The sequence below is a fragment of the Gouania willdenowi genome, chromosome 10, assembly GCF_900634775.1.
Source record: "Gouania willdenowi chromosome 10, fGouWil2.1, whole genome shotgun sequence".
NCBI classification, from domain to species: domain Eukaryota; kingdom Metazoa; phylum Chordata; class Actinopteri; order Blenniiformes; family Gobiesocidae; genus Gouania; species Gouania willdenowi.
The window spans coordinates 20,308,247-20,322,552 of record NC_041053.1 but is presented as its reverse complement, the minus strand read 5'-3'; the positions used below and the strand labels follow the sequence as shown (position 1 = coordinate 20,322,552).

General features: G+C 37.4%; 2 protein-coding genes across 2 annotated transcripts; one reads left to right on the top strand and one right to left on the bottom strand.

The window, feature by feature from the left end:
• Positions 1-1,258: 1,258 nt before the first annotated feature.
• On the bottom strand, positions 1,259-2,665 carry LOC114470775 (putative threonylcarbamoyl-AMP synthase). Its single transcript, XM_028459107.1, has 6 exons — positions 2,654-2,665; positions 2,263-2,454; positions 2,002-2,164; positions 1,720-1,885; positions 1,432-1,526; positions 1,259-1,344 (listed from the first exon to the last, which is right to left on the bottom strand). Exons 1-6 carry the CDS (start codon positions 2,663-2,665, stop codon positions 1,259-1,261), a joined length of 714 nt encoding a protein of 237 aa, XP_028314908.1.
• A 3,396-nt stretch (positions 2,666-6,061) lies between these two features.
• irg1l (immunoresponsive gene 1, like) lies at positions 6,062-13,227 on the top strand. Its single transcript, XM_028460412.1, has 6 exons — positions 6,062-6,125; positions 6,377-6,431; positions 6,540-6,730; positions 9,141-9,233; positions 10,650-10,855; positions 12,300-13,227. Exons 1-6 carry the CDS (start codon positions 6,108-6,110, stop codon positions 13,225-13,227), a joined length of 1,491 nt encoding a protein of 496 aa, XP_028316213.1. The 5' UTR covers positions 6,062-6,107.
• Positions 13,228-14,306: the final 1,079 nt, after the last annotated feature.

Genomic DNA, 14,306 nt, shown 5'->3' with positions numbered 1-14,306 from the left:
AGGGGCCACACACTCTTGCAACAGCATTAACAGCTCTGTTTGTACCTTCGCCAAGGAAGTAATGTTTTCACCAGCGTTTTTCTATCTGTCCATTCATCTGTCTATGAATGTGGATGTTCGTTAGCAGGATATCTCAAAAGGTTGAAAACTGATTTAAATAAAATTTGGTAAGTGTGGTTTTGTGTCCATAAGGTTCCTTGAGAGCAGGTTGACAAAGTGTTCCTTAAGAGGCTGTGCAGTTTAGAAAATTGAGCAGGAGTATCATATTACAAAGGAAGGCCTGTGTTAGAACAATATTTATTATATTATAAATGTTTTCATTTTTCTTCAATTTTTCTTTAACATTTGTAGTTGTTGACATAATATAGGCTATACAGCAGCTTAGCATTATGAACGCAGAATATCAAGTATGGGAAAAATTTTAAAACTCCACATTGAAGAAATCAACCAGATATACTCTGTAATCAGCTGCAGATGCACAGCTTTTTTTAAATTAAAAACACCCACATTAAGCAATAAATCATTTCAACTCAAAGTCAATCAATAAGTAAACACAACAGTAGGTTTGCCCATCACGAACACAAAAAACATTAAATTTAACATGTGAGAGCATCAACTCAACAATAATATGAGTTTAAATATAAAATGAAGCTGTTACATACTTGATGTCGAATCACTTTGACACCTGTCAGTCGTGATGTGCTATGAGCACTCATTCAACACAAAAAAAAGTGGTGCGTAAAAGAGGAAGGAAAGAAACAAATAGGATGAGAGTCAAGCTAAAATGAAAAAATGCAGGAGTTTGACGTCTGTAATTCAATCGATTGCTGCATTTCCCTAAAAATGCTCAAATAGACACAGATATGCGCCCTGCTTGTAAGTCTTCAACTTGTTCATACATTCAGATGACAAAAAAATAAAGATTTAATGTCTTTTCTTTATTCTTTATTTTATTTTTTATTTACACACTTTTGTTACAATTAGAAAAAAATATATATAAACAATAAATAAACAGACATTCACATTGAGACATTACATTCAAATATCCACAGTATAGTCCTGAGAAAACCATTTTTTAATCTATTTTTTTCTTGATCTATAAAAACTCAAGTTACTGCAGTTTTTAATACAGCAAAACATACGGTATGTCACCAGAGATACGTCATTTAGTGAAGGTGTTGATGTCATTTTGCCTGGTCCTTGGAAAAAAGTGTATGTGACACAAAAAATGTTCTCTGAGAGAAAAGCAATGCAGCATTCACACCATCGAACTTTTGACTCTGTTGAAGATCTGCTGGACTTTCACTGCAGGAACGCAGCCCTCTCTCACTACTGAGATGGTTCCTGAAAAATATGAGTAAGATGGACCACAGTTGTAATTTATATTTGATAAATGCAAAAAAAACAAACTTCAATGACATTGGTTTTCACCTTCATCAATCTTCAGGCAGTTGATCACAGTGGAAGCAACCACTTCATTAGAGTGGCCATCACAGAGAACTCCTTGGATCTTGTGTCCCAGGCGACTGTGACGAAAAAAAAAAAAAGGGCAGCTGCAATCAGTGCATGTGCTTGTTGCTGCAGTGTGACAAAACAGACTTGCATATTACAAAACACTTTGTCTAGAACATAAATGATACTATGAATTACCACTGTGATCACTCAGTTTAAGCACTGGCAGTATCATCTAAAGCAACTCTTCTCTGTGATAACCCTTACTTGATAACCATGCGGTGGTGGGTGCTGTCTGGCTCTCCGCTAGGATTGGCTGATGTAATGGCAAGCGGACCCGTGATGTCACATAAATGACCAGTCACTGTGTGGTCAGGAACTCGGATCATGATGCTATCCTTGGTACCAACGCGCTCATATGCTTGGCCTACACCTGTGCAAGATAAAACTTTCAGCAACACACAGCCTTTCATATTTCATTTTTTTCTAGTTTGGCAATGGAACTGTTTAAATTATTTAAAATGTATTCAAAGCCCTCCAAATATTTACCGAGCCTGAGAAGCCAGTCCCCTTTGCTGACGATGCAGCTGATGCCTCCAGGATACACGTTCCTCATGAATTCCCACAGCAGAGGACTGAATGGAGGTTTGGCTGCAACCAGCTGCTCCACACTTGAGATGCAAATGCATATTGGTTTTTCTGCTGGTCTCTCCTAGAATAGAGAAGACGAATCAAAGATTTATTAGCGCAAGCCCATTTTTGAATATGTGGCTCCATATTGAACAGAGGTTGACAATATTGCAATCTTACTTTAATCTTGTAGATTTTCTCTATTGCTTGAGGATTCTTGCAGGAGGCAGCGAGGGCATACACGGTGTCAGTAGGTATTCCACAGACACCTCCTCCTTCAAGAAGACCAGTGATCTTCAAGATACCACTGGTAAGTCGCGAGTTTGCCACAGGACAGGGAAGCTCTGAGGGTGTTGCTAGTTTAGCCGAATCCTAAGATACCACAAAGTTAATAGTATGTTAGGTAAATGGAAAGGATTTTGTAATTAAATTATTATTGCGAAAAAAAAAAGGGATTTTTTTTCCCCAAATTTGTAACCTTTATCAAGGGAAAGCCCATAGGTAGTAGTCGTTCTGAAAAGATGCAGCTGACCAGTGAAGCCAGAGCTCCATAAATACAAATAACAGATACCAGAGCAAGCATGGCCACTAGAAGAAATAAATACGTATGTCATGAGGTTTCACCAAATGTTACAATAAAATATGGTGTCATCAAATGCAAGCTGTAAAATAAGCCATTTTTAATACTTACTTTCTAATTTGTATGGCAGTTGCTGTAAAGTTGAGAGCAGAAGGCAGACCAGAACAGCCTCCATAGTTGCTGTTAGAACCAGTAGAACCAGGTTTTTGTATGCAGCTAATATAATCAGGAAAACATTTATTGTCTTAAAAATCAGTATGACATATAATTTTTCTCAAGATAATAGAGAAGCCTTACCAATCAGAATGAGAAATGCATTGATGACTAAGAGAGCAATTGCTCCTGCTGTAAAACCAGCAGCGGCCTCAGTAGAAAGCTGAAGAACAGTGCCTGAAAAAGAAAAAAATGGAAATTGAATTGGATCTGTGAATAAATCAACACATTAGTTCACACTTCTGCTGACATACCTGCAATTCTAAACCAAGTCCAAGTTGCCCACACTCCTATGTAGATGGACGAAATCACTGACCCAAATCGACTACTTTCAGTGACCTGCAGTCGGCTAACAAAGGCCTGGATGATGACTCCAGAGATGAGAACCCAAGGAATGGTCAGATGAATGTAGACAAGATTCAAACTGGACAGTTGTGAATGAAGAGCTGATACAGATGCAAGGCCATTGCAGAGATAGAAGAGTGCGTCTGAGACGTGATCGCTTTGGGGCAGTAACTTTTTCTGTTCCTTTCTCGACCTTCCACAACTCAATATGTTCTTCAGCTGTTTGGTAGTGACAGTCTGTGGTCCCACAGGTATCAGAGACTTTTCTGCGATGGTGTTGATCAGACGTGAGAAGGTGCCATAGAAAGAAATGGCAGTAAACAGAGAGCAAGCTAAACCAAAAAATATGTAGTAACCCTGAAGAGGTATTTGGGGAATGGATGAGATAGTGAGGAGGACGAAGAAGACATTTTGAACCAGTTCTAAGACATCTATGTGTAGGCTTCCTATGCAGAGCAGCAAACTAGCTACAACAAAGAACCAGTTTCCCACCATTACTTGTCTTCCTGAAATAACTTCTGCATTCGTCCCACTCAGACCAGAAATCACAACCTCTTCCCAAGCTTTGATTAACCAATACATTGCATGAAATCCAAACTTTGTAGTGTGGTAACAATCTTGGCGTAAATAGGCATAGTAGCTGGCAAAAAGCTGTGCAGCTGAAATGAGTGACACCCACACAGCTCCCAAACCAAAGGAATCCATGTAACCAAAGCTGTAGAAAGCAAATATGAAAGGAGCAACAAAGTCGCAAAAGAAACCTAAGGCCAAAGGTTCTGCATATTTTGTGTTTTTCTTATTGTCTTGTTCAACATTGTGGGCAGTAGATGAGTTAGATGTCCCCAGCAGAAGAACATTAAAGAGAGGAGTCCCAAAGCCTTTGAGAATGAGACGCTGAGACAAACCTTTAGTAAGTAATGCAGCCGCGCCATAGATCGCAAAGATTAGAATCAGTAACTCCAAAACTCCAGAAAACACAAGAGCCCAAGAACCTGCAACTAAAGCCACAGCTTCAAAGATCAAAGTAATAGTGATGGCACCAAAGACAAGGGGCATTATGTAATTGACTGTGGCAGAGCAAAATCCCAAAAGAAAGGATAGAAAGATATACGGGACCAGACCTGCAATTGCTGACTCCTTTAGAGATGCAAAGTAAATGTTAACTGGAACATTTTTGGAGGCTTCGGGGGACAAGGTACTTATCATGTCAGTAGACATGTTGGTGATTATATGATGTGATGTAAAAACTGTTTCTGATGAGGCACCAAAGTAAATTCGGGTGGCACCATAACTTCCCCAAAGAGCAGCATAGCCAATAAATGCAGTTCCACTGAGGTGGTCATATCTCCTGAAGGAAAGAAGACCGGCCACTAATTGGCATATTCCACCAATGAGAATGAGATGAAGACCTTTAAAAACACAAATTGACAAAGGTTATATTATTTCTGTCATATTATTTACATTACATGCAAGTTTTGTGTGCATTGTACAAACTTTATACCTGCGAGTATGTTCTCCACTCCCACTGGGGCTATGCCCGTGTAAGCTGTATTGAAGTTCTGTAGAAGTACCAGGAATGCACTGATCCCATTGGACAGCAAGCCCAACACTCCCGGCTCTCCATAGAAACTGGCAGGAAATGTTTCTTTTGAAGCCATGATATCTACGCTGATAATCTACAGGTGTGTAATAATAAGGGAAATACAAAATGAAAATACACCAGAGAAGTATTACCTAAATAAGTCAGAGAAATATTAAGGAAAATATAGTATTTTAAATAAATATTAACATTGTAAAGTAATATGAATGAAGAGATTAATTTATTTGGCCTTAAATTAAGTATTAACTAAAAGTAAATTATCCCTGCTTCGCCATAGGTTGGTGTAATTGTGCAACACAAATGACAGATGTAACTAACCAAATGGAAGTCAGTTGGAGCTGCATTATTGACAATATTTATAACTTGAGCTCTTCATTAAGAATATTGTAGTGATGTTTTTGGTCCCAGAATATCATGATTTCAGTTGTATTTTTTTTGTCATTACATTTCTCACTCACTAAAGTCACAAAATTACATTTTCTATACTATAAAATTTCCAAATAATCTATGCAGTGCTAACTGCCTACTCAATACTCACCCTACCTCTCTATTCACATTTTACTCAATCCAACCCAAAGAAGCCACCAAAAAGTCACACAGCAGCAAAGCAGCCAACAGTAAAATTTGATTGCAATAGCCTGGTTTCAAGCCATGGAAGGCAGTCACTTTTATATTTTTACAACAAAATATGCCAAATTGATGAAAATGTCAAGAGTTTGAGTAGTTTTAGGGTTTAGTTACTCTTTAGGTTCATTAAAGTAGCATTAAGTAAAAAAGACAATTACAAAACTCATGTCATCTATTAACAGAAAAAATGTCTAGTTACAGTTTCACTTAAAATTAATAAATAAAAAGCATTACCTGTGTAAGTCTTGGAGGAGCTCACGTGAACTTCTCAGCAGTTGAAATCTGTTAAAGCAAACATGAAAATCTGCCATAAGTAGCTTGGCGGTGTGTAGGTGGAGTTGATGGAAATTCCCTTTACCGTGTTTGACTTCGCAAAGCCTGAGATGACTTTCCTTTTTTGCACCTTGGACAATGAGAGGAGCACTACTTCCTTCTCCCAATCCTCTGACGTTGGTGGAGAATTTCCTCATTTTGATCCTGTAAGGTATTGTTTTCGGCATTCCCGGATTTTCCTCCTCTTCTCAAATCTCTATTACCGGCAGTTTCCATTGTGGGATCTAAGGTATTTAAGGCAGGTTTACCTCTCACTGTGAGGAGTAAACTACTCTTAACGAACAGCACAGAGCAGAGGAAAACTCACTAAAGCAACAAACTGAAGTTATGATCTCCACACTACAGGTAAAAAGTCACTCTGAACTCTCTTTTCTGTGGATTTATTTCTGTTATTACAACATCCTAAATTATATTCATCCCTATACAATATTAAAATGAAAATGTGAAAATATAATTAGATATCTAAACATTGATCATGTTGACAACACAATAGATCTTTAAAGGGTGATGTTTCCGTTGAATAAGCAAAAGGAGAAAAAGCAATAGTGCAATAGAGGTGGAAACAGGTAATAAACGTATCTTGTTTTTCCCTGCAGAAAACCATGAGACCTGTGTCTTCTCTCAGAGGACTGCATAGGTTGTCAGTGGAAGGTATATTTGATTATTTGTCTGTAGTTGAGAGCACAAAAATCTTAGCGTTTCTGTTTTACCCCCATACTGACCAGTGTTTGGCTTTACCCATCCCTGGTTGTTTTCTAGCGGTTAATATGAATCCAGCTTCTGAGAAAACAGTCACAGCTTCATTTGGAAAGTTCATCAGTGACATCACACCACAGCATTTGTCTCCTGTGGTGCTGCACCGCAGTAAAAGGATGGTGTTGGACAGCATCGGAGTTGGACTCATTGGAAGCACAACTGACGTGTTTGAACTGGCCCTGCAGCACTGCAAGGTAAAACATGGTTGGGTGGGACATAAGTCACCTTTTCTTAAATGGTTATTTGTTGGAGGTAGTATGTAGACAACTTTGGGGTCTTGAAATAAAGACTTGATTAAAGACAAGTTTTATTTATTCTCCATTATTATTGGACGCACGACAACCAAAAATTAGTGGGATCCACAAATTTGCAGAACTGAAGTCAAACATCTTGTATATGTCAGAATTCAGCTTTTTCATTTTATTGTCAAGGTCAAAGAGAATGGCCTTGTGTTAGAGTTTGCAGAAAGTTTTTTTCTATGACCTTATTTGTTAAATTATTAACAAAAAATACATTATTTTTGGAAAATGTAGAAAACTGATGTGTCTTTGTTATGTGCTATACTGTATCTGTGTATACTGTACACAAAAAACATAAGTGAATGACCGTCTTCTCATTGTTCCTCCAAAAGGAAGCAAAGAAATGATTGTGAGAAGATAGAAATCTTTATACTTGCACATATGTTGGTTTGACAATTAAACACTAGCCTATATTAAACAACGAATTGCATTTTTCAATGACAAGTATGTTTTCAATTATCCATGTTCAATTACAACTCAATTATGATTACATTTTTTTCCAATTATAATTAAGATTACAATTATTTTCCCCCTGCAGTCAATTACAATTATGTTCCCAATTAAGTTTAATTGCAATTAATCACAATTAACAAGCCTGAAACAAATAACCCCATATAACTTATTCTTCCTCTTGTGTTAGCTTCCTGTTAGCATCTCTTTTGACAATGGGACAGTTTTGAGCCATGTCTTAATTCAGCTGTAAAATACACAAAAAAACATTATATCATCCAATTTGTTTCTCATCTCTGAGTTACCTTGTTAGGCTTCCTAATCCATGAAAATATTGGTATTAATGTTTTTGGTATGGGCATCTGAGCTTTTTTTGTGTCAGTATAGCCCTAGATATACAGTATATATATATATATATATATATATATATATATATATATATATATATATATATATATATATATGATAAAATGATACTCAAGAGAACGGATAGGTAGTGGGAAAACTTAATATGAAACATATTTTATTGATTGTTAACTACATATGTGTAGTTAACAGTAACATGGTTCCCCAATTACGTGTTTAATTAAATTATAGTTTTTATAAAATTTTGTGTGTTGAATGGTTGCTGTGATGCGGCTCGTGTGAATGTGTAGCTTGAAGAGTAGTTCTTCTTGCTTTCAGCCTTCACCGCTGGCTAGCTCTCATAGTGAAAAGAGAGTCGAGTCTCTCCTGCCAGTATATAACCTCTCCAGCATCAAGCCTTATGTAGTTCCTCCTCGTGGTGACACAGGGTAACTGGGCACCTTGCGGCTCCAGGCTAAACTACAAAGGACTCAGAGGAGACTTAGTCCCTAGACATGTGGTATGCAGGCCCACCGGCGTATGTGAATGGTACCCATGAACCAAGTCCCCAGCTATGGGATAAATAGTGTCTGGTGCTTCCCAGTCTGCCTCCTCTTTAGGAAGAAGTTAAGACTCCCACATCTATTTAAAGCTAGGGTAGGCGATTTTCTCCAAATACACTTATTACGTTTTTGGTTGAAATTGTCTTTATGCCCTGACAGAAATTAAGATCTTATGTGCTCTGAAAAAGGAACGAAGAAAATCTGTCAACTGTAGCAGCTGTAAACCTGTAATAACTTCGACCAATTGAAAAAACACTAATCGTTTTTTTTTTAACCAATCACGTCTCCCTGCTCGTTCTCGATCCTTCACATGCACGAGCTCATACTGAAAGCGCGTTAAAACAGAGCTATTGGTCATGTTTTTTTTACATATATAATGATAAAGTTTATTGTTTACTTACTGCTGAATGAGATGTGAGACAACGAAGTGTCTACACAATACAAGCGATGAGCTGAGCTCCTCTTCTGCAGCAGCTGTGTGCATGCATGTGAGTGAGACAGAGCACAGGGGGAGGGGGGTAAAGGCGGAGCCGTCGGGGAGGCTACATTGAAAATCACCTACTCTACCTTTAAGGCTATATGAGGGTGTTAGTTCTCCCCACCAACCGAGGGTATTTCTGAGAGGAGTGGCAATGCCAGAAATTACTAGCTATGTAAAACGACTACAACATGGACACAACCAATGAAGTACATGTGGAGAAAGCATGTGGTCGCTCACCTGAGGACAACCATGTAGTAGTCGTAGTAGTATAGAATTTCCATATCAATAATAATTACAATCTCAATTACAATTCAATTATAACTACAACAGCAACAGACTCTTTCAATTACAATTACAGATATAATTATGTCATAATTGTAATTCATTATCAATTACAAGATTACAATTATAATTGAGCCCAACCCTTGCAAGTGATATCGTCTCTGCTCTTTGTCACTTCCCTCAGCTCATGTATGCTGCTGATCACATCAGCTCTGTTTATGGACGCAGAGCCACCAAGCTCTCCCCGACACTAGCAGCTTTTGTTAACGGTGTGGCGGTGAGTACGAGTACATTTCATCTTTATCAATTGTACAATCATGCAATGCTCAGCAATAATAAACCCATTACCATGTGTGGAAGCCACATAATAGCAGTTTTAGCACTAAAAGACACAAGAGGTTCATGAAAAATAGACTTCATATTACTTCATTGACCTCAGGCTCACATTATTAGATCAGCTCAAATGGCCTGGACTCTGTTCACACAGAGGCCACACAGAAGGTCAGGCTTGTTTCTGCATGTTGCATCTATCAGTCACTAATGGTAAACCTCATTTTGGTAATTCAATTGATGGACTTAATTTAATTAGAATTTGGAATTGGACAGAAAGAAAGATTAGAATTGTAATAAGTTAATCAGCAAGTATTAACCCAAGAGACTCTGGTATGATTTACTCTGCAAATACACTCTTACACTGAGTTGTGTCATTAATTTATCATGATAAATAACCTTTACCTGTACAGCTGTTGGATGCTTTACAGTGGTGTCAAACTCGTTTTAGTTCAGGGACCAGTTTGATCTCAAGTGGGCCACAGATCTTAGTAGGAAAAAGAGCAATTTCAACATTAATGTACCCTAGTTTGCACTTCCAGGTATAAATTACATATAACGTATATGAGACCAACAGCATCCAAGCATTAAGTGACCTTAAACTTAAATTCACTTACATTTCTTTGATGTTATTAACAATTGTTATTTAATTTAATAAAATAAAATGTGCAGGATTTTGAAAAAAAATAAATACATTTTAGCAATTTGAAATTAAAAATGACTGCATCATGTGATATAAGCATGGTACATTTGTAAATTTTCATCCATGTGTATTTGGAGAGGCTGAGATATAGAGGTAGATATTTGTGTCTTTAATATTCAATCAAAAATAATAATATTTTCAATTAAAGAAAAATTGTTCAAATGCAAAAAAACATTTGAGACCCAAATAATTGCATGTGAACACTTTTTTCTTTGATTCATTTTTTTTATTGAAAAGTCATACATTTTGGATTAGAGCTATATTATTGGTAGTACATTTGTGTCTTTAATATTAAATCAAAAAAATGAAACATTTCAAAAAAAATATTTTCAATCAAAGAAAAAAATGGTTTTAACACAAAAATTGAGCACCAAAAAAAATTGTGTTTGGAAACTTTTTATTTTGATTAAAGTGAAAAACCTTTTGAAGCTCAAATTTTTTTTTATTGAAAAGTATTTTTTTGATTGATAAATAAAGACAAATCTACCTCCATAGATAACTACAACTGAATTACAAATTTTGTAATTTACACAATAATGCATGTTTTTTCTGTCATTTTTACTTTCTCCTGCGGGCCGAATTACATACACAAAAGTGCCGGATTTGGCCCCCGAGCCTTAAGTTTAACACATTTGCTTCAAATGATTTTTTTTGTTGCAGACTCACTCCATGGATTTTGATGATACATGGCACCCTTGCACTCATCCATCAGGCACAGTTCTTCCTGCCGTCCTGTCTCTTATGGACATGATGCCAGCACACAGCAAACCCACTGGATTGGATTTCTTGCTCGCCTTTAATGTCGGCATTGAGATTCAAGGGCGACTAATGAGGTTTTCTAATGAGGCCAACAACATCCCCAAGAGGTGAGCATTTCAGAGCAGAAGCCAAGCTGGTGGGAGATAATGTTTAATTCAAAGGTTAGGGACGCCACAGAAAGTTCTGCGCTAAACCCTAAAAGAGTACCACGAGTGACTGAAAACTAGTTTTACTAATGTGGTTTGACGTTATGTTTTCAGTAGAGACAGCAACAACCCATCTGAGTATCATCAAATCTGCCCTTCACGCTCACTGAGGACTAATGTGCAGTCTTAGAACAGTCTAGTGCTGTGAAAAGCTTGTTATGGTGTTCATGTCAGGGACTGCAGAGGCTCTATGCGTAGCGCCAGCATAATTAGTCACATGGAGATTAATTTCACAGAGGACTCCATCTGACATTTGTTTACTTTACACCAAGTGCGATGACAGACACTGTCATTTTCTGTTTATTAAATACTGCACAATTTACCTTTAACAATAAATGTTAAATAGAGGAAATGAGCCTAAAGCTGCTCCCACCAATCATTTATTACGGGATAAAATCATATTGTATGCCTCATAGCTAACTTACTCATAAAAAGAAAGGGAAAAGATTAAATTTGCCGCTTTGTTTTCATCTCCACCAAAAACAGTCCATTTAATTTTTGCACAATGCATTGTGGGATGTGGAGTTGCGGAGACTGGTGTATAGAAGTGTTTTTACTTCATTCTGTTATCACAGGGAATACCAGGAATAAATTAGAACAGAAATGGTGTCAAGCAAATCACTGTCAAAACAAAAGCAAGATATAATGGGAAGAATGACGTAAAAACACTTCTATATATCGGTTTATTGGACTCAATATCCCACAATGCAATGCACAAAAATGTCAACAAACTGAGTGTTTAGGGTGAAGAGTAAAACAAACTTTTTAAGTGGAAATTTTTACCTTTTTCCTTTTGTTTTGAAGTAAATGATGTTAGATACATTAATCTATGAGGCGTACACTCTGATTTAATCCAGGGGTCTGCAACCTGTGGCTCTGGAACCTCATTTGGCTCTTTTGCAATGGTTCCCCATAGTTAAAAAAAAAAATACTAAAACAACCTTTGGCTGACCCAAGTTTTAAATCCCTTGTAAGATAAATAAACTAACAAAAACACTATTGTTGAAGAAAATAGCAATTAGCGTGTGTTGACCTACATGGTCATTATCAAGTTTTTTTTTTTTTTTTTTTTCTAGTTCCCTTCAAATGCATTACCTCAAAAAATATATATGTTTACATAACATTATTGATATTATCTTAACTGTATAGAATTTTACACACACTTTAATCCAGGTGAGATTAGACAAAATGGCTCCTTTAAGAGTAAAGGTTGCAGACTGCTGATTTAATCTAGTTATTAGTGTTTGCAGCTTTAAGCAAAAATGATGTCATGCAATTTGTAAAGCATTGGTTTTATGATTCTAGTGTGAGCAATCATTGTATTTTCTTCTCATTTCCCTCTCAGGTTTCATCCTCCCACTGTGGTTGGTACAATTGGAAGTGCAGCTGCGTGTGCTCGCCTCTTGTCTCTGAACCCCTCCCAGTGCAGCCATGCTCTGGCTATAGCTGCTTCTCTAGCAGGAGCACCAATGGCCAATGCTGCCACTCAGTGCAAACCCCTCCACATTGGCAATGCTTCCCGATTCGGGCTCGAGGCTGCACTTCTGGCCTCTCAGGGTCTAGAAGCCAGCCCTCTGGTCTTGGATGCTGTGATGGGGGTTGCAGGGTTTGATGCCTTCTATGAAGACTATGTGCCTCAGCCTCTAGAGCTCTCTCAAAATGATGGCCATGTGTTCCTGTTAGAGGAGCAGGAAATGGGTTTCAAACGCTTCCCTGCGCATTTGGGAATGCACTGGGTGGCAGATGCTGCAACTTCAGTCCATAAGCTTCTGGTGGAACATGGTTCTGGTAATATCTCTCCAGCTGAAATCAAGGACATTCTGCTCAGTGTCCCCAAATCAAAATACATCAACCGGCCTTTCCCTGATTCTGAGCACGAGGCGCGTCACTCCTTCCAGTTTAACGCCTGCACCGCGCTACTGGATGGAGAAGTGACCGTGCAGTCCTTCACCCCGGCTGCCATGAGGCGCCCCGACTTGCTCTCCCTGCTGAGTCGTGTTCGCCTCCAACACCCTCAGGACAATCCTGCCAGTTTCAACCTCATGTATGGAGAAATCCAGGTGACGCTGGCCGGAGGGGATGTTGTAAAGAGGCGCTGTGACACTTTCTACGGTCATTGGCGCAACCCACTGACCAATGAGAGCTTGAGGAAAAAATTCAGGAGCAACGCAGGGGTGGTGCTGTCCTCAGAGGGAGTGGAGCGGCTCATCGATGTGGTGGAGAATGTGGACAGGATTGGAGACATCGGAGCGCTTCTTTCACAACTCCAATGAATAGTTAAAATAACTCGAGTATTACTGAATAATTGTGCCCGAGTCTATTTTTATTAAAAAAGAGAATTAAAAACTTCTGATTTCTAGTTGCTTCACATTAAAATCATAATCTGAATGAATGAAGGAATATAATGTACAAGTCCATGATTTAAAAACCGAAGACTATGTTTTTCTATTTAATGAAGTACAATCAAAAACACTGTCTTTGAAGTTTATCTTTATAATTGTGATTACATTTTTCTCAAAGGTAATGGTAAATCAGTTTGTAGTAAAATAGCAAATTTATTCTAAATAACCTATTCTATTGGTTTGTAATGTGATGCCTGAGTTGTATTTGTATTTATGTTTGTTTTAAATAAATATAACTTCTTCAAGTATCATGTATTAGTAATATTTTGGCTTCTTATGAAGGGTAGTTTTATTTTGAAGGTCAGGTCAAGTTATTGTTGCTAAGTAGAAAAGCTATCTTAGTTACAGCAGGAAAAAGTATCAAAATGGAATAATCGGTTGGGGTAACAACCTCAAAAATTAATCGCATAACAATATTTGACACGAGAAGCAAAGTTTTTCCAATTTAGATTGTTTTTTGTTTATGATGGAATCAATGAAAACAATAAATGAGCTCTAAACAACAACATTTTCATCACTGAGTTCTAACATAATGTGCAATATGAATAAAGAATATTATTATTGCATTGTTCACAAAGCACAAACTTAAATTTGAGTAAGCTATATTGATGCTTTTCCAGATTTTTTGTAAACTTTCTAAAACAAATTTGTTTTTGTGTATTAAAATACAAAAAGAGCACTTAGTATAGAACATTCCAAAAAAAAAAAGTGGAAACTGAAGATCGCGAACAGCAAAAGCATTTAACTGCGGGTTTTTTTGGGGGGGTTTTTGTGTTATTTTTATGTAATTAATGAATCGCAATTAACTCGTTAAAAGCCCAGCATGTGTATATAAAAGGAGCATCACATGCTTGAAATACAATTATTTCTTACAATTTTGAAAGGGTGCCAATAATTCTGTCTAGTCCATTTTTGGAGTTCTGTGCAGAATTATATCAGATTTGGCTTTT

Excerpts from the sequence above, each read along its gene's own strand:
- LOC114470775 (XM_028459107.1), bottom strand. Across the intron at positions 2,165-2,262 it reads AGAAAATCTACAAGATTAAA|GAGAGACCAGCAGAAAAACC; the intron begins GTAAGATTGCAA and ends TCTCTATTCTAG. Across the intron at positions 1,886-2,001 it reads GGACTGGCTTCTCAGGCTCG|GTGTAGGCCAAGCATATGAG; the intron begins GTAAATATTTGG and ends TATCTTGCACAG.
- irg1l (XM_028460412.1), top strand. Across the intron at positions 6,731-9,140 it reads TGGCCCTGCAGCACTGCAAG|CTCATGTATGCTGCTGATCA; the intron begins GTAAAACATGGT and ends CACTTCCCTCAG. Across the intron at positions 9,234-10,649 it reads CTTTTGTTAACGGTGTGGCG|ACTCACTCCATGGATTTTGA; the intron begins GTGAGTACGAGT and ends TTTTTGTTGCAG.